General features: G+C 46.6%; 2 protein-coding genes across 2 annotated transcripts in view; both read left to right on the top strand.

The window, feature by feature from the left end:
• Positions 1-7936, top strand: part of T265_01682 (hypothetical protein) — a gene marked incomplete at both ends in the record, with an annotated part of 9913 nt that extends 1977 nt beyond the window's left edge. Inside the window, one exon of the mRNA XM_009165748.1 lies at positions 7652-7936. Coding sequence (XP_009164012.1) covers positions 7652-7864 — 213 coding nt within the window. The remainder of the gene's footprint in view (positions 1-7651) is intronic.
• On the top strand, positions 4442-14455 carry T265_01681 (hypothetical protein; the record flags this gene model as incomplete). The annotated part of the gene is made up of 6 exons (XM_009165747.1): positions 4442-4579; positions 7035-7202; positions 9787-9891; positions 10843-11121; positions 12721-12889; positions 14139-14455. The coding sequence occupies 6 exons, from the start codon at positions 4442-4444 to the stop codon at positions 14453-14455; spliced, it is 1176 nt and encodes a 391-aa protein (XP_009164011.1).
• Positions 14456-19920: the final 5465 nt, after the last annotated feature.

Here is a 19920-nt window from a genome sequence, read left to right as displayed (position 1 = left end):
CGAAATCCCGCTTGATTCTCACGAGTCAAGACTTCGCGTGCCGCCATGAGACGACAAAGAATCAATGAAGCCAGAAGCCTTGTCACAACAGGCGTCAAACTAACACCTCTGTGGTTGCTACATTCATGGCGGGTACTGGGCACTACTGTCGATTCACCCCAGTTGTCTGAGGCGGTCTCCTTCTCCCAAATAGGCTAGACAGGCACTGACTCAGGAATCCACCGCCATCCTTGGAAATAGCAGGTGGAAGGTCATCAGGACCAGTAGCACGATGACGCTTGAGTAGAGGAATGCTTTCGGACACTTCTGAGACTGAAGGCGGCTCCATATTTACGGTCTGCCTTTCTGTTGAAGGCCAGGATTCTGGATTGAAGATAGCAGGTGGCCAGCTGGATTGCTGTTCGAAGTACTGTGCCCAGCGGTCCAAGCGTTCTGCTTTGTTGCATATCGAGGAGCCATTTTGGTCTCTGATTATTTCGCTGACAAGAGGTTCCCGAGGACCAGTCCAACGGTGTGCCAAGATGCGTGCAGTTAAACTACCACTGCACATCCGCAGTCGTTTACCTATCTGGAGTCGCCCGTCACGTATCAAGTGTAAACATAGCCAAATCCCAGACGGCAGGACGACCTCTCCAGAAGGCGTTCATAGAAGAGCCACAAGGTATACCGTTGGCCATTGGCGGTAGCCACAAATATTTTTCGCAGGTCTCCTGTACCTATAAGCGTTGCTTTTCAGACATTGCTCTATCGTGGTGCAATTAGAATCGATGCTGAAAGAGTGAAAAATCGGTGGGGAACGGTGTAATGGAGCGCCATTGTATACCATTTATACGTTGCCGCCAAACATTATGACGCGATGCAGTCATCCATGGGTTAGTTGAGTTGAACTCAGGTGAACGAGAACCCTCCCAAGCTGCTGTGATCCGACACCATTAGCTTCCATGATGAGGTTCCAATGGTCACGTGCGTCACCGTAACTGCTGTGTTGTGGTATAGAGCCTCGAACACAGGCACGTAATTATCCAGTATTTTAAACCTTGAAAGGCATTCCTAGAACCCTATTCATTTGTGGGGGAGGATATTTTCTAAAAAAAACACGTTTCTGATGTTTTGTTGCTTTAGAATCTAGCAAAGGATGAAAATGTAAAGAGCCGCCTCACTCTTCCCTTGTGGTTTTCACTGTGCCGACACTTTTTCGCATAACTGCAGCAGGTGATAGTGTTCAGACTGATCTCTTTAAGGGTAACACAGTTGTTTCGTGATCCTGTTTGAAAATAGAATCAGTTATTGACTAGGCCTAAGAGGACACGGTGACGAGTTCCCATGTCAACACTCACCACCTTTGAATAAAGCCGATATGGGTTAGCCAGACACTCTATGTCGATTTAGTTCACTGAGTTCTCAGTCGCTCTTTTCACTTGAATCTTCCAGAGAAGCTGGCCAAGATAAAGCGCTTACCTCTGGTACTGTGGCAGGGGTGTCATTAGCCCATTTAACTGACTAAAAGTCTGAAGTTGAGCGCTCCTACCACATCGGAGCAAACTTTCACCCGTAACACCCTTTCGGTGCCCAGCTGCCATGCCACCCGAAAGTCATACTAGGTTGCCCACCTCCGAATGCTTCGTATGGTTGTGTGATTTTGGTCTCATAAATGGCCCCGCCAACGCCTTGTCGCTTAAGATCGACTGCGTTCGAAGATTCCGGATACCGCGAAAGATTCTACCTCAGACTCACGGTCACGTTACCACCATTCTCGGTTTAACATTGGGACTCCCCCGTTTCAAAACCAGAGGTTCATCATCTGCGCCATCTGTAGTTAATTTAAGGAGACGCGGAGTTGGTGGGTGATTTTAGTGGCGTTTGGTTCGGTGGAAACTTGCTGAGCCAGTGGAATTCATGGTAAATTGTAGCTTCAAAACTAGCGGGCCGAGGCGAGAATTAGCAAACTTTGGTGCGAATCTTCGGAAAACAAAGATAGTCCTAGGTGTAGCTTGGCAGCCGTCACTCGCGCTTTCGCGGAACGGCAACGTCACTTTCCATTACTAGTGTGTGGCATAAATGAAAACACTAACCAGTGGAAATCTAGCGCACAACCTCGCCGTCAAAACCGGGTCTCGTTCCGGAATTGGATACATTATATGAGTAGGCTATGTTCCAGACAGGCTAAAAAACTTTGTCTGGTCAGTTAGTGTCGTGGAGGAACCCGCTTTACAGATTGACCTTATCAAGCACTGCCCAAACCCTTGTTGCTAGCCAAAAATACGGTATCATACTTGGTTACTCGGTGAAGCAGGCCACCCAAACATTGATATCGGTCAGCCCGATGAATTATTCAGCGGAAACCCCCAATCGAAGTGCAGCGGGTCTGGCTGCTGCAGTTTCATTCACCAAGTACAAACAAAGGAATGTCAGCCTTGCGTTCGTTGACGTTAAGTTTTGTTTGTCTAATATGACACGTAGTGAGATGCTACATGTTGAAGGCAACAGCTTCGACAAGACCGCCGTTGGCTGCTTGAGAACCATATCTGTGACGACATTTGCCAACGCGACCAAGTTCATTGGTAAAAACCGCATTTCGTTGGCATATCATGAACCGACCACCTCTGGGTCATGTCCTTTAGATGTGTGGCTGGGTGAAGAGGTTTTTGCGGGGTCACGCCTGTTTGGCATGACCTATGGAGTGTTACCAGCTGATCAGTTAAGTAAAGTTACCCCTCCTGAAAACCACCTGGCGTACCTTATCATTATTACTGTGATCTCACCAGACCCGCGAAAGGCTTCGGAAGTGGTCAACCACGTAGTCCTGGAAGACCTGCACGCAGCGGTCGAACGTCTGATCCAGGAAGTATGACATCGTGTCGCAACGTTGTACGCTGGCCTTGATAGCTAGACTGATGTCACTTCGGAGCCACAACTGTCGCGTGTTAACAAATGGCGCCCGTCTCAGAGATTGCTGGAAATTCGACGGCCTTCGACGGCCCATAGCCAGTTTCGCCCTTCTTGAGGCTCATCAGGTAGGTGCATTACCCGAGTTTCCGTCAAACTTATGTACTACTTGGGCCCAAATTGCACGAAATTAGTAAAGTACACTCATCTGGGGAACAAATTTGGTTTTGCGGGAGACTCACCTGGAGCCCAGCTGAATCTCTCGTTCGTGATGTTTTTAAGCATCAAGAAGAACGAAATCGTTCGTGGGCTGTCGAACTGTTTTCATAAACCTCATGAGTCGTGTATTACATCTGTGTGTCGCGATATCTCGAATGTACCAACTGGCGCAGCACGTTCAGTTGAATAAAACGAGAGATTTCGCTGGGTTCCATGTGAGTCTCCTGCAAAACTAAATTGGTTTGCAACTGAGTGTATTTCGCTAGCTTGGATTCAGTTGTAGGTGGTTGTGCGATTTGAGTTTGTAAGGGGTCTTCTCCCAGATAAACGATATCTTCAGCACACTCATTATCTTTGAGCGAACGTCCCGTCCACACAGCTCATGTTTTGCTGTTGTAACTGCAGTCACTAGGCGCGTCCTACCAGTATCTGACCCGTCAATTCTAAAAGCGTATAACTGACTTGATTGGAATTTCGTCTACTAAGACTCGTTCTGTCCCTAGATGCATTAGTGTCTGCCCGACCATTCGCTTGGGCACTGCGCAGAGGAACCCACATTGCATTTAGCACATGAAGTCACATTTCAGATTTATAGACAGCACGATCTACCATTTGAGTGCATTTCGGTTGATTTGTTCCAGGGAGACAATTTTAACGGAATGTTTAGGCTGTTGTTTGCCTAGGAACAGATTACTGCAAGGTTCAGTGGGATCAAACCCAAACTTTATACTTGCACGCGAGCCGGTCGATATAGAGAATAGGTTCGTCCATATGAACGGCGGTATAAATCCCGGTAAACTGGCGAAAAGCGAAATCAATTCCCGAATCGGGTAGACCATGGCAGCGTCCAGCAACCTCCGACATTTGTGGCACTGGTGTGAAATCAGCTTAGCTGTTAAGGGTAGATTGTACAATTCCGCGGTCCGATTTGTTTTACCTTCTGGGTCATAGACGTGACCGCTGCGTGTGCGAGCTCGAGATAGCTCAGTGGTTAAGGCGCGAGCTTATTGACCAGAAGATCTCCAGTTCGAACCCAGCATCTCGACTACCCCTGTCCAGACTTGGGCAGCGTGTCAATATCTCAGCACTCGTGTGACATGGCAGCTAGGTTTTGAAACGGTTACACCTGAGCGACCGCTAGGTGTGGAAAACCCTCGAGGGCTCTCCGAACCTCCATTAGTGCATTCGAAGCGTTACGGTGGTCTTTTGGGAGCGTCAGATCAACAATGCTGAGGTGTTCCAGATACTTTCCGGGAAAGCTCATTCTCCCTGGATAGTAGTCGTCGTTCAGCTGTAACCTGTTGGGTGCGTAGCTGCCAAGCCACCCAAAAGAAGCATGAGGGCTGAGATACTGCCAGACTGCCTAAGCCTAGACAGGAGCAGTCCATATGCGGAGTTTGGGCTCGAACCACGGGTCTTCCGGTCATTAAATTCGCACTTCAAGCACCACCATCTGGAACTCCTCCCTCGATGGGTTAGCGGTCACACCCCACAAGTCAGGCCACGTGCTTTGCGTGCCAGAAGACCGTTGACTTCATAGAGCCCTCTCCGGTCGGCCTTGTACCGGATGGAGACGACAGAAGCTACTAATCTACGACTTGACAAAAAAGCGTGAAAGTCCCTACCAGTCAACTCAGATGTTTTGATAACTGCCGTCTCCTCAAACGGGAACCGCGGGACGAGTCAATCCAGTAGTGAGTTACCCTAACATACCTGTCACTCAGCCAATCTTGCATCTAAGCTATCGCCTTCACTCCCGGATATACCGGAAAAACAGAACCACTCAACATCAATAAGCTCATTGGACCATCGCTGTCAATGCGGGGCTCTCATTCCCTTGTTCTTATCCTCAGTGAATTAAGTCGTAGTTGATGGAATCATGGTACGGTTTGCGAGCTAAAAAAAACTCCAAACGAGAGTCGTGGGTGTGCATTCCACAAATCCCTCAGTCACTACCCACAACTGAACTTAACTGAACTTCTCCATGTAGCAAGAGGTATGGAACAGTCGCATTTTCCCGAAGGCGATCGTGTGGTTTTTGAGCATTTCTTTTGGACACCTGCAGTTGGTGGTCACTGAAGCTAAGTTCACTGTCCGTTAGCGCAGTGATTAAGAATAGGGTATTGGAAACTGTTATTCGAAGTTACGGTACTATGTCACCAATGTGGTGCTTAGCTCCCATACAACTCAATTAAAAGGCTATTCGAGAACAGGCCTTTTGCAACCATCATCATTGGCAGCAGTACACTGGTTATATATGCTGTGCTTAACTGTCCTTACATGTTGGGAATGCTTACGCCTCCAAACACGCCCCAGGTATAAACTGACAGCCGATAACGGTCTGCTGCCAGTCCAGTTAAACAAAGGAAGACGGTATTTCATCCTAAAGGGATAAGCTCTCCAGCAACACTTTTTGTGACTTGTAATCTTTGTCAAATCACGCATTGTCCATGTGTTGGTTTGTACCACTGACGTTAGAATTAGAGACGCTCTCCGCGACAGGTGTCACCATGTTGCCTTATGCTGTGTTTTGGTTACTGCGTTGCTGAGATTTCCCTTCCGTGCATCTTTTGTGAATGCTACTCAAGTTTTTTAATGTTTTAGAACCTTCGGCACATTACAGTTCTGCCCCCTCCCCCAGAGTTTACTTTGAAAAATGAAACGTACCCCTTCGGTCCCGAAATTACTTGCGTCGCAGGGCTTTGGTGCTTCACCAAGAAGGGTGATTCCAAAGGCGTTCAGCGTTTTCCCTCCAGCGTTATTGCATATACTACGCACGCACCAAGTTGTAGTGAAAAGTAGTGGGATAACTCGAATTTCAAGAGGAAGATGTGGATTCGGAAGCCTACAGTACCATCGACACAAAAGTATATATCGAACCCCAGTTTTCCATGATCGTAGCGTCAACAAGTGCACAAGTCTGTCACTGATCAACACTACAATGTGAGGGCCCGCACACTAGACGACGGCGATCGAACTATTGGTTCAGCGGTGTGGGTTGCGGTCTTCCCTTCCTAGGCCAGTCTCATGATCTTGATTGGCGTTTCGATCACAAGAAAAGCACGATAAAATAAGTCGACAGGCTCAGCAGGTGGTGTGCATACATGCATGGGTGAGGGGGTCAGTTGCGCACATTACACATGCTAATGTACGAATTTCGGGCGGGAGGGCCTTTGCGGCAAGGCGGATGCGGATAAGCAAACAAGTGGAGATCAAAAGTACATGGGTGGAGTAGGGAAATGAATGGGGGATTATCACGATGTCAAGTTAGGTTCAGGAGGTGTACAGACAGCTGTCACTGTTAGCGCTTTGTTAGATCGCAATCTTAAACTGATAGGCCACGGGAATTGTTCAAAGTGCTCGGCCCAGCGGTCGATGCGTCTTTTACTGAAGCTGGTCGCGCAACTGATGTTTGGTTTCGCATAGCCAATCACACGGATCAATGGTGCGTTCGATTCTGTCCGTCGGTTGGCGTTGTTACCCACATTTGCTTGACTGGATACTCCTCAGAAGTTAGTGAACATGATACGGCCCCTGTAATCATACTTCTCGACGTGTGTATGGTAAACTCCCTAAAAGCTTCGCTAAAAAGGGTGGTGCAACAAGGATGTCCACTCTTCATTCTTGTTCAACTTCCTCGTTGATGAAATAATGAGGTTAAAGCTGGATCATTTTCATAGCCCCGGTGTTCAAGTTGTTGCCGGTTGGGACCTTGTCGATCTGGAATACGCAGACCTCTTCATTTTCCCAGAAGAGGGCGAACCGCAAACTCTGATGCATAGACTGTCCACCGTCGTACCAACTTTTGGCGTGCGTCTCTCATCTTCTAAGGCATGATTCGGACTATGCAGTCTCTGAACATAGGAGGAGGTTGTGGGGAATCTCACAAGGGTCGTGTGTATAGGCCACAATATATGATAATCCTTCAGCCGTGCCTAGCTGCCATGCCACCCGAAAGAAGTACGAGAGCTGAGATACTGCCAGGTTGCCCAATCGTACACGGTGGAAGTCGAGATGAAGAGTTCTTGTTCGAACCACGAACCTTCCGGTTAGTGAACTCGCGCTTTCCCCACGGCCATTTCACCCCACAGGCCGCAGTAAGGACTGTAATGTATCGTTGCGAGACATAGCCTCCGCTGATTAACGATGTGAGGTGTCTTCAAGTTTTTGAAGTTATGCTGTAATAATCTGTGATAATGATGATCTACTGCGGATAGAGTTTGTGAGTGCTTGCACTGTGGGGGAAATGAGAAGAAATAGAAACAGCTACCTGGCGAAAGCTTGACTATTGTTACCATGCATGCATACGTCGAAGTAGATAATGCGGATGGTTCTGTGCAACTTTTGGAGTGAAGTTGCCTGCAGGCTAATCCAGTGAGCCGTACAGCCAGTTATCCATTTACCCTCCATACGTTTTTGTCAAAGTTGTTTGGCTGTGCCTTTTTCGTTTGCCTTGCCTTTGTTGAAGCCTGAGCTGCGCCAGATCCAGGATTGATGTGTTTCTAGTCGATTGAACTGACAGCGCTTTTGTCACTTATCGTTTTAGGTGGTGAAGAACAGTCGCAAAATGCTGGGAGCAACAAAGCCCGAGGAAAGTGAACCTGGGTCGATCCGCGGTGACTTCTGTCAAATGGTCGGTCGAAATTTGGTACATGGTTCTGATTCTGTGGAAAGTGCTCAAAAGGAAATCTCTCTCTGGTTCACTTGTAAAGAGTTGATCGATTACAAGCAAACCTCGAAGCCGTGGCTCCATGAGTAATGACCTTAGCTGGTTTTGATTATCAGTCTTGACCTTTGTTGATCTTGGCAATAAAGATAGTCTTTGAAGAATCCTGTTTTTGCTGATTACAGTGTGGGATGGAGTGCACTAGTTACGTCTGTCAAAGTTTGCCGCGTGGTTCACTGGTCGAGTGCTCACGGATCGTTCAGATGTAACATTCACAGCCTAGTTGCCATGCGCCCCGAAGGCTGATCTATTGCAGGTTACCCACTCCTCGCCAGGAGTAATGGAGATGCAGAGGTTCGACCTTCCGGTCAGTAAGTTCGCGCCTTAATCACATATCTCAAGGTCGCGAAGTAATGGGAGATTTTAGAAACAGTGTTCAGGACACCAATGTCCCATCGACTTGGTCCAGCGACCGGAAAAGCACAAAGCTGTTCCACCGGTGGACGTCCTGTTCGCGCTTTTTTGGTGAATATGGTCTTAGATTGTAATGCTAAGTTGTCATCATGGACAACAATACACCAATAGTATGGGTGCTGGATCACTGGTGGGATCCATTGGTTCCCTAAGACTGGCCTTCCCCCGTAGGTACCAAGTTTTCCCTGTTCGGCGAGTTTCACCAGTGAGCTATTAGGTAAAACCAGAAACCTTTTCAAAAGGACCGATGTAGGACCTCTTCCAGAAGTCAAGAGACATTATTTAGTGTGGCAACCACAGCGGGATGTTTGAACATCAGTTTTGGCTTCTGGCAGCTTGAAGTTTTACGGACATCATCGCTCGTCTAAAAAGTACTGTTTTCCTGGCGCAAGTATTCCTGTGAGTGCACATCAAAAGGGCTTAGGACTTGACTCAAGTTTCGTTCAGGGCCTGATACTTCAGATGCGCCAATTGTGCGCTGGCGACCTAGTTGTAATACGTTCGCCCTTCAGATCAGATGTCTGGGGTTCTGACCCTGTCACAGTTGACAGTGTACACTGCTGATGAGCTCCAATAAGGGCAAAACCCGAGTCTAAGGTTCTTTTAATGTGGACTCACCGGTATAACTGCATTAGCGCTAGGAGGACCGTTCAAAAGGGAATGGGAATTCTACAAACCCCGCGACTGTTTCAGATGTGCCCACTTGAATCATGTGCGTTGTGTCGAGTTATCAGACGTAGAGATTGTTTCAGACGTGCCTCATTTGGCTCCAGTCAGTCGTAAAGCGGTTATTAATTTACTTGTGCAGAGGACGCTGCGGTTTCCCACCAAAACACTTGAGGGTAGAAGTCAATTTTCCCACATCCATACAAGGGAATTCATTGTGAGGCATTACTGAACCAATGATGATCAACAAGAGGATGTTTGTCAGTTTCGAATTGCTCTCCTAAGAGTAATAAATGGGAACCTTCCCGTTTATTCTTAGGATTCAGGGATACAGCTGGATTTTTTATCGGTGAAAATATGCCCGTTTGATCTCTGAAGGAGTGTTGTTGCGTCTTAGGATAAAAGGCTTTGCCGGGCTCTCGCGACTCAGAATGAAGAGCCCAAAACCAGTAACTCAACTTCGTTAACCGGTGAACTATGGGTTCTCCAACTTTGTGGCTAGCCGAAAGTAGCTAATATTGCCCCCAGTGACTGAGAAATATCCATTGCGACACCAGGACCACCAAGCTGGTGTGTACGAGTTCGAAGACTAGGAGGACCCTTCGTAACTTGAATGACATTCTCGAGATTAATCTAGTTTGCAGTTACTTGTTTCATAGGCATAATCGGGACCTCCCCCAGATGGGGCCACGGCCCACGAAAAGTCCTTATGGGATGACTTTTTCTGCATCCTCGACCTAGGTGGCTGTTCACATGCACATCGGTCTCATCCCGATACGTACTCTAAACAAACGGGTTACCGTGGCCTAAGCTGGACAGACTGGGTCTGACTCCTTAATAATAAATAAAAAGCATTCAGCTGTAACACCTTTCAGTGCCTAACTGCCATGTTACACGAAGGCTGGGATATTGCCAGGTTGTCCGAGCCTCGACAGGGGGAGTCGAATGGCATAGCTCGGGTTCGAGCCACGAGCCTTCCGGTCAGTAAATTCGCGCTCTAATCACGTGAGCCATCTCGCCCCACCGGACTCAGGTTAGAGAGAAAAAATAATGAAAAACAGTTAGTGACAACGATGGTGAACTTGGATCACCGTGGTCTGTTGCCTTATTGTTACGAAACGGAGACGCCGACAAATGCGCGTCTGTCTTAATCCCACAGCATTTTCGTTGATTCCATTTCCACACTCGTGTAACACCACAGTACGGTACTTGTATGGGTTACATTATGACGAAACTGCCAGCAGGAGGAATTACACAGTACTCTCATAGTAATGTCCTTTCGACAGCTTTCTCAGATCTCCACCAAACTGCGGGAAGGATGGATCCCTCACTGTAAAGTGGCATTTTCGGTGAACACCAGGAGATGTAGGTATGGGTCATGGATCTCATGACGCATATGTAGCCCACCAGCACCTGTTGTGTGTGATTTCGAAGCTTGGTCCGAGCTACGCCACGAAACAGTGTTGGTGAACTGATTACATGTTTTGTCCTCACTGAAAGAGCACTTCCAAGCTACATTTGTTATTCGGTCAAATACGTCGAGACCCCGACGTACAGACACTTTCAACCATACCATTATGGTGCGAGCCGTTTTAGCTCGACACATTTTTTTTTCTCTTTTTTGTCCAAACCGAATGCGTGACACAATATTTGGGTTCTGAACTCATCTACATTGTGCTTCTTCAGTTCTGTGCAAATGGAAAATTTCTTTCTGTCATGCGGAATGGAAGCGCTGACTGCACTCCTCCAACACACTGCACCTGTGAACTGATCCTTCTAAACAAGCGAACCTCAATCAAGTAGAACGTGTTCGACTGTTCGTGTACAAATTGCCATGGCGAAGTAGTACCAGTTTACAGACTTAATACATTCCTCGTAAGGTTGCCGATAGCCCACGACCAGTTTGACCCTTCTTGGGGCTCATAAGGTAGGCGCAGTCCCCGAGTTTCCATCAACCTTATGTTCTACTTGAACCGAGATGGTCCAGGTGGTTAGAGCGCGAATTTACTGACCGGGAGGTCCATGGTTCGAATCCGACCTCCACTCGACTTCCCCTGTCTAGGCTTGGACAACCTGGCAGTATCCCAGCCCTCATGCTTCCTTCGGGTGGCATGGCAGCTAGGCACCGAAAGGGCGCTACAGCTGAACGCTTTCTTTCTTTCTTTCTACTTGAACCCAAATTGGACTGCTTTCGAGAAATATACTCATTTGTAAATCAATTTGGTTTTCACGAGAGACTCAACTGGATCTCTCGTTTATGATATTCTACAACTAAATGTGCTTCACACAGGTCGCCTCATGTTTCAGTTCGAGATATTGCAGTATGTTTTCATAAAGAAAACTACTAACAAAATTGCTGAATATTCTTCGACAGCCCATGACAGGTTTCGCCCTCCTTGGGGCTCATCAGGTAGACGCAGTTCCCGAGCTCCCGTCAACCTTAGGTTCCACTTGAACCCGAATTGTACGAAATTCGACAAATACACTTGTTTGCAAACCAGTTTGGTTTTGAAGGGAGATTCACCTGCAATCCATCTGAATCTCTCTTTTCATGTTGTTTCTTCAAATGGATGTGCTGCACCAGGTCGGTGCATTATTGACCCCATTATTGATCTAGAAATCAATAAATGACTCACCAATCCGTACTGTCAAAGGTTTTTGGATCAAAAGCAGACCCCAGTCACAAAACACGTAGGTTTCATGTTACACTGCAAGCTTCTGCTGAACCGCGATTCAAAGAAGCAAATCGAGGGAGGAAACTAAAGTCCCCATCTACCACGGCGTCAATCTTTTAAGTAAACACTCCTAAGAACAACACTCAATCCAGATCTACGTGGTTACTGGACACACGGAAACAGAACAATTTACAGTGTGCACTCGGTCGCCTTTTTCACTCGAGATAGAGTGAACCATGTCAGGATTTACCCATTTACTAAACGATTGGTTATCAATTGTGATTGAACTCGAAACCCACGTGAGATTACAGAGGGCTATCCGAAGAACCAAAGTTTTCACACCCAAATGGGGCTGGAGATAGCAGTTGTACGCATTGGCTGATAATCCTATTAGGTTAGGTATGCGCGACTAGTGATGACTTGTTTGAAAAGTTTTACAACAGGCAAAATATCCCACAGTGGGTCACCCCCTTCTCCCCCAAAAAATCCCAACAGTAGTTGGTGTATGCATCCTTACTCGTTTCTGAGCCGTCCCACAGGTTGTTTTCGACCCTTCGATAGGATGTATCCTGATTAATAGCACGGATTAGGGATGCAACACGAATTCTCCCACAGACTGTTCAAGAGTGAGTCATGTGGGTGTGTGATCGATTTTCTCGCGCCGTGGCCGTTCGTCTTTGTCTCGGCTCAGTGCATGGCCGTCCTGTAGCCCGAAGGAAGTATGACAGCCTTGCCAGGTCGCCCAAGCAGTCGGAAAGCCGGAAGCTCGGGGTAGTTAAAATATAAAGTAGTCAGCTTAGACAGGGTATGACGATTTGTACGGCTAATGGCTGAATTGCGGAATCCCGGATTATGATGTAAACACCACGAAAAGTGAGATCTGGTTACTGGAACTGAAGGCTACATTGGAGCAAACAAGCTAAGAATTACCTATTGAGGATGGCATTGGTAAAGCTGTTCACTTCTGACCCAAAATTGTCACCTAATTCGTCTCCATGGTTATTCCGTTGCACATAAACCTGAAATCATCTGACTACATTACTGCGGTTTCGTATTCGCAGGCAAACCCATCCCGACAACCGTTTTCTTCCCACTGGCTTCTCAAATCTACTACCTTTGTTTCACGCGATTTAGGTGCCACTAAAGTTGGTCATAAGATCGATCAGGACAAACACAGCTTACCGAAGGCAAGAAGGTTCTCTAGATACACTCATGCGAATCAATTTGGTTCTAATGGGACACTCAACTGAATCTCTCGTTTGTGAGGTTCCCCAATTGAATGCGCCGCACAACCATAGGGTAGGTGTTTTGTCAAGAAAGTGAAATGCACTAGCTCGAATGTCCTTCTGACTCTAGCAGGTAGTGCAATACATTCAGTTTAAGAAGGACATACACGACAGATTCAGTTGAGTCTCCGATTAAAACCAAATCGGTGTGCAAATGAGTGTACTTTGAGCTCAAGTAGGTTGACCGAACGGAAATTCTGGTCTGCGACTACCTGATGAGCCCCAAGAAGAGTGAAAGTGGTTTTGAGCTGTCGAAGAGTTTTTAGCACCCCTACGAGTAGTATGAGTGGTTCCCTTCCAGGAGAAGTACCGTCTTGTTTGGGGTTGGCTCCAATTTCGACCCGAATCTCTAAACGAACGTTATCCTCATAGAAAGAATAGTTTTATCCTCGCAGATGGGAATTGTGTAACGGAGGGCACCGCTTTATAGTTGGAATGGAATTGTTCGGTGGCCTTCCGTTTTAGATCGAGTTTTTTTCGGTTCTATGCTTGTTGCTGTTTTGCGACTCTGTCTTGCGGATCGACATCCCATTCGGTTAGAAAAATGGGATATGTAGTAATAGATAGGCATTAACAGAACTCTGTGCCATAAAACAGCTACCTTTTTCGAGTTCACCAGGACGCACTCTGTCCTCCTTGATCTCCCTGGTCAAAATCTCAACCATTTCTCCCGATACCGAAAAAAACCACAATGTTCGAAAACCGAGTCCTCCGATTCACAAACTCCACATATCAGTCAAGGATATTATGTTTTGTGTGCAATGCTAATGTTAATGTTCCCGATACGGAACTTTAAGTCGCGCGTAGGTTTGACGATTTCGAATGTATAAAAATGAAGATTTGGATTCGAACGTCCATGATACCATCCACACGAATTTATACAACAAATCTCAGTTTTACACGTTCGTGGCATCAACAAGTGCGCAAGCCTGTCACTGACCAGCACTGCGGTTTGAAAGTTTGCACCTATGACAACGGCAAACGGTCTGTTAGCTCAGCAGGGTGGGTTGCAGTCGTCCCTTCCAAGGCTAGTCTCATGATTCTCATTGGCATTTTGATCACACGGAAATCAGGACAGAACAGGTTAGGAAGGGATCAGCACGAACGTGCATTGGTCAGTAGGTCAGCTACGTATATTCACACATACACACACACACGTATTCACACATAATTGCATACAAGCTAACATACTAGTGTCGGACGGCAAGGTGGACGAGTAAAGCAAGTGGAGATCCAAAGTAAATATAAATAATAATAATTGTTCAGCTGTAGCACACTTTTGGTGCCTAGCTGCCATGCCACACGAAGGAAGCACGAGGGTTGGGATACTGCCAGGTCGCCCAAGCCTAGACAGGGAGGAGGGTCGAGAGACGGAGATNCGAGTAAAGCAAGTGGAGATCGAAAGTAAATATAATTGTTCAGCTGTAGCACACTTTTGGTGCCTAGCTGCCATGCCACACGAAGGAAGCACGAGGGTTGGGATACTGCCAGGTCGCCCAAGCCTAGACAGGAGGGGTCGAGAGACGGAGATCAAGCTGGAACCACGGACCTTCCGGTCGGTAAATTCGCGCTCTAACCACTGAGCCATCTCGCCCGAGATCGAAAGTACATGGGTGGAATACGCAAATGAATAGAGAAATTATCATCATATCAAGTTGCATTCAGTTCACAGTTATTCTGCTGCGTGTTGCCGTGTCCACGGCTGTTGGATGTTGCGCATCGTTCTCCAACTACATCCAACCCTAATGTCAAGCATCATAACGTGCGTGGGATGATCGATTGGCACAAAATCTCAGCGAAGTTTCCCTCCATTTGTCATCGGATAGTTCAACTCAACCCTGAATCGTGGTGAGTTGGTTTGGTAGCAATCACTTATGTTGAGTGCTCGCCTCAGTGTATTCCGTTTGTCTCAAGGCCAGATGAATCATCGAGACGATCGATTTTCACAACATATCATCTGAGAGCGGCGAACCAACACGAAACAGGATGTTAACATATCCGTATTTATTCAGTAGTATTTGTGCGGGAAGTTGAGATAATTCACGCAAAACCGTACAGTAGGGATGTGTGGAAATCGGAATTGACGTCTGGTTATCTCACGCACGAATGAAGTTGTTACTAACTGGTGCACCTTGAGGGCAAGTCTTTATATAAGTATTTTTCCAGCCAACCACAATTTTTTCCCGGCCACTAAGAATCCCATCTGGGTGTATATAGAGAAAGGGGCGAGATGGCCCATGTGGTTAGAGCGCGAATTTACTGACCGGAAGGTCCGTGGTTCGAACCCGACCTCAGCCTCTCGATTTCCCCTGTCTAGGCTTGGGCGACCTGATAGTATCCCAGCCCTCGAGCAACCTTCGGGTGGCATGGCAGTTAGACACCGAAAGGGTGCGACACCTGAACGACATGTATACGGAGAAAAGCAATCATACTTTTAAGACAACAACCTCAAAGAAATGGATGGAGTTGTCGAGGGAAGCCGGCATACTTACAAAAAAGTGCATAGTGCTATCAGTATACAAGCAGTTTTGGAATACTTCACAACTGGTTAGGAGATTTGAAAATTGTCAATCGATATTTCGTCCAATCCATGCTGAAAGGCGGCGATTCACTGTTTGGGCGGCGGTTCACTGCTTGTTGGCGATCAACAAAAGCTTGCTAACATTCTTATCATCTTTAGCCCATTCCAACAAATCACTGCGTATGGATAAAGTTGGAACGGCGAATGCTACCTCTAGATATTTCAATTATAAGGAACTCTAATGGCCCGGATCAAGTCAAGATGGATAGGACAGTATCTAAGTTCTGCGGGAGTTTCTCTCACTGTGATGTGTACTGTGCACTAGTTGTTGGGGATATTAGTTCTCCGGTCACGCCGAATTAGAAGGTTGATTTTTGCAGAATGCACTTTAAGGGAATTATCAATCGGCCTTATCCATCAACAAGGGCGATAAAAACTGCCCAATCATAACGGTTCAGAAGAAGCTCGTTCATCTCGAAGGGTGGTGGCTTATTAAACTACTCAGAAAGACCTTAGATTTAGCCTTGCCATACAAAGCCCATCTACACAGGAGTAATTCATTGCCAATTATCAGAACACCGCACTCGGTGCACCATGGACGATAAAATGAAGATAGTAGGGTACTGGTTACTAAATATGGATAACTGTCAGCGGAAACTCTGGTCCATCTTTGAAAGCCCAACCCATCCCCACTTTCTGTCCAAGTATTCGGTCACTTTAGCCACCTTGGTTTCGCTTGGTTGTCCTTCATTCAAGTCAAAATACGACATCCCTGAAGTACTTTTACAGATTTGACCAGCCTCACTGCTCGTGTGTACTAAACGATATGTCCCAAGTGGTTCTCTGCTTACCTTTGTGCTTTTCACTCATTTCCTCTCGTCACGTGACTGATCCACTTCCTGACCATTCGATTCTTTGCCTATACTCAGTCAATCATTCTGCAATATATGCATAGTAAAAATTCATTACTTATCTGCAGATTTAGAAAAAAAGACATGAGGCTTTGGGTGTCTCTTCTTAATGAAAGCTGTTGATCAACCTAATAGCTGAAAATATTTCACATTTCTGCCGCAAGTGGTGCTCTTTCTCAGGGAATAAATTTCGTTCTGAATTGGCACCGAAACGAACAAACACTACAGGACATCCTGTAATTAGATTACAGCAAGATTGGCTTATGTTCTGAAGGAAAACTTATCGTCTCTCGAACATAAATGCCTGTTTATGGGTTCCGCTACAGCCCTGCGTTTGTTTTCCCTGGACCAGAGTTGTTTGAGTTGCTAGTCACAGGCGAATTAATCCAAACTTGAAATCGTCCCAGATTTAACCGGCCGTGCACCTAAATTTCACCGTGTTTGCAGGATTTCCCTGGACCAGAGTTGTTTGAGTTGCTAGTCACAGGGAATTAATCCAAACTTGAAATCGCCCCAGATTTAACCGGCCTTGCACCTAAATTTCACTGTGTTTGCAGGCAAGATTGCACCCATTTTGTCGCAGACGAATGCCAGTATAAAGTGACTGAGCTATGGTTGTAATGCACTACTCATAAGGTTGCTGAAAACTCTTGGACAGCCCACGACTAGTTTCGCCCTTCTTGGGGCTCATCAGGTGGGGGCAGCCCCTGAGTTTCCGCTAAATTGCACGAAATTAACGAACTACACAGAAGAACGGCCGAACATGATCATGTTCAGGCATTTCCTGGAAGCACGCCTATCAGACAGCCTGGATCAATGTCAAGGAGTGCCCTTCAGATAGCGCGGGGTCGCTGTAACTTTTGCACTCGCACGCACTCGCTTGTTGCAATAAAGCTGTTGTGTTCCTTGTCGATGAGTTCTTCCCTGGCACCAGGCGCTGTAGCGGGAAAGCAGTCAGATATAAAAAGAAGGCAGTAAACAAGCCCTCTGTTTGTCACTGATACACACACAAGTGGAATCATTGTCTTACAATGTCAAACGAAGATGGGTATGCGTCGAACAACGCAAGGAAATCATAATCTTATCTAACTTGAACCTGGTTTGTGTAGTTTTTACTCTCATCAGCTTGGCGATGTATGTCATCTTTGATCCGGTCTGGTCAGCGATAAAAGGGGTGCAGTCCCTGACGAAGAACAACCGTGCTCCTTCGAGATGACAAAAACTTCAGAAGCCTTTCTTTTCTGGGGTAACGAAAATATACACTACAGAAACATTATAGAAGCCACGAGAACTGAGCATTTATGGTGGCGCCCAATCAATGCCGAGTGCTAACGATGAATGTCGATTTCACGAATATCACTGCAAATTGTCAACAGTTAGATGCCGAAAACAGGGTCACGATACATACGCAGAGTAGTCTGACTTGTAAGCCAANGGACAGCCCACGACCAGTTTCGCCCTTCTTGGGGCTCATCAGGTGGGGGCAGCCCCTGAGTTTCCGCTAAATTGCACGAAATTAACGAACTACACAGAAGAACGGCCGAACATGATCATGTTCAGGCATTTCCTGGAAGCACGCCTATCAGACAGCGTGGATCAATGTCAAGGAGTGCCCTTCAGATAGCGCGGGGTCGCTGTAACTTTTGCACTCGCACGCACTCGCTTGTTGCAATAAAGCTGTTGTGTTCCTTGTCGATGAGTTCTTTTCTGGCACCAGGAGCTGGAGCGGGAAAGCAGTCAGATATAAAAAGAAGGCAGTAAACAAGCCCTCTGTTTGTCACTGATACACACACAAGTGGAATCATTGTCTTACAATGTCAAACGAAGATGGGTATGCGTCGAACAACGCAAGGAAATCATAATCTTATCTAACTTGAACCTGGTTTGTGTAGTTTTTACTCTCATCAGCTTGGCGATGTATGTCATCTTTGATCCGGTCTGGTCAGCGATAAAAGGAGTGCAGTCCCTGACGGAGAACAACCGTGCTCCTGCGAAATGGCAAAAACTTCAGAAGCCTTTCTTTTCTGGGGTAACGAAAATATACACTACAGAAATCTTATACAAGCCACGAGAACTGAGCGTCTATGGTGGCGCCCAGTCAGTGCCGAGTGCTAACGATGAATGTCGATTTCACGAATATCACTGCAAATTGTCAACAGTTAGATGCCGAAAACAGGGTCACGATACATACGCAGAGTAGTCTGACTTGTAAGCCAACAGTTGTTAAATTTCCAATCAGAACTTCTTCCTGTCCTGCTCGAACACATGGGGTGAAATTCCGAGTACGGTAAAAAAAGACTAACGGTTCAGGTTGTGCTGAGTTGTACTGTACTGTACTCAGCCGTCCAGAAAGACTGACAGACTAGGGCTTGCTGTAGTCTCATTTCTTCTCAACAGTTCAGGCTAATGAACTGCAAATGCTCACACCGGTTTTATCCATATCGTTTACAAATCGATGCGACTAATTCTCGCTCACACACGAAACCTGAAAAAGTTTTAATGCATACAAATATAAGCCTTGATTGTGTATGTGTGTGAGTATGACCGATGACACTAATAGTAATCCAGCTTTATAGCAGATTATTGCAGTGTATGGACAATAGCCAGAAAATCTAGCCGAGGAATTGTCCAAGCGTGCATAATCGATAGTGTGCAAGTCTAGCTTTAAGGTATATTGCGTGCCTAGCTGTCTGTACCGCACGTCCGTCGATCGATCGCAGACTGCTGATGTCTGACCAGGAAAGCCGATTCGGGCTGAAAACACGTGCAGCCCATCGATCCTAGGATAACCTCCGGCAAATTAGCATTGCGGTTCAGCCAGACATCAGCTGATCGCCCAACAAGGTTGACAGCCTTGACAGTGGGACGAGAGAAGCGGACGCCGGAAGTTTTTCCGGCTTATAAGTGAGCTTGTATGAAGCTTTGTTTCCCTGTTTTGACCTTGAAGAGAATCCACAGTAATGTAGGTTTCCACAGTAGCGCGGATGTATTTTATTGCATCGCCTCAGCTGCACAATGCAGTCAAAATGAAGGTAGTTTACTGAGGAAAAAGTTAGTTTTCAATGACTTATCCATGCACATATAACTGCCTCGGTCCACAAAAACCTGGTTTGTGTTTTGCGACGACAACTGCCTCTCCTCCAGGACTGAGAAGTAGAACTGTGAATGCGATTTCTGTCTCCGTACAGTATCTGGTCAGGAACAACTCTCGGGAGGTGCGCAACGCTGGGTGCCGTCGGTCAGGTGAGTCAGGGTAACAGGATGAGTTAGTAACTGCTGATCCGCCACTTGTGGCTAGACGGTGAAATGTTCAGTCCGCTGGTCAGGAGGTCACGGGTTCGAACCTCACTGGAGTTTTGTGAGATGCGAACTGCTGATGATCCCCACTAAGGATGAAACCACCGTACGGTACTTCTTGACCTTTCGGCACAGATTGGCTTCAATTACAGGTCGAAATCAATTGAGGGAACTGTACCTACTTCCAGATAGCATGAACTCGTTTGAGAACACAAAACGTAGATTAAAGTAGGTCTTGAGAGTCTTTTGGTTAGAAACACTGTACTGATAGGCTGATTGAGATCGATTACACAATAAGTTGCTGCAGAAAGATAAGACG

The sequence above is a fragment of the Opisthorchis viverrini genome, assembly GCF_000715545.1.
Source record: "Opisthorchis viverrini unplaced genomic scaffold opera_v5_18, whole genome shotgun sequence".
Taxonomy (NCBI): domain Eukaryota; kingdom Metazoa; phylum Platyhelminthes; class Trematoda; order Opisthorchiida; family Opisthorchiidae; genus Opisthorchis; species Opisthorchis viverrini.
Note: the sequence above shows the minus strand (reverse complement) of the source record. Positions and strands in the feature narration are given on the sequence as shown.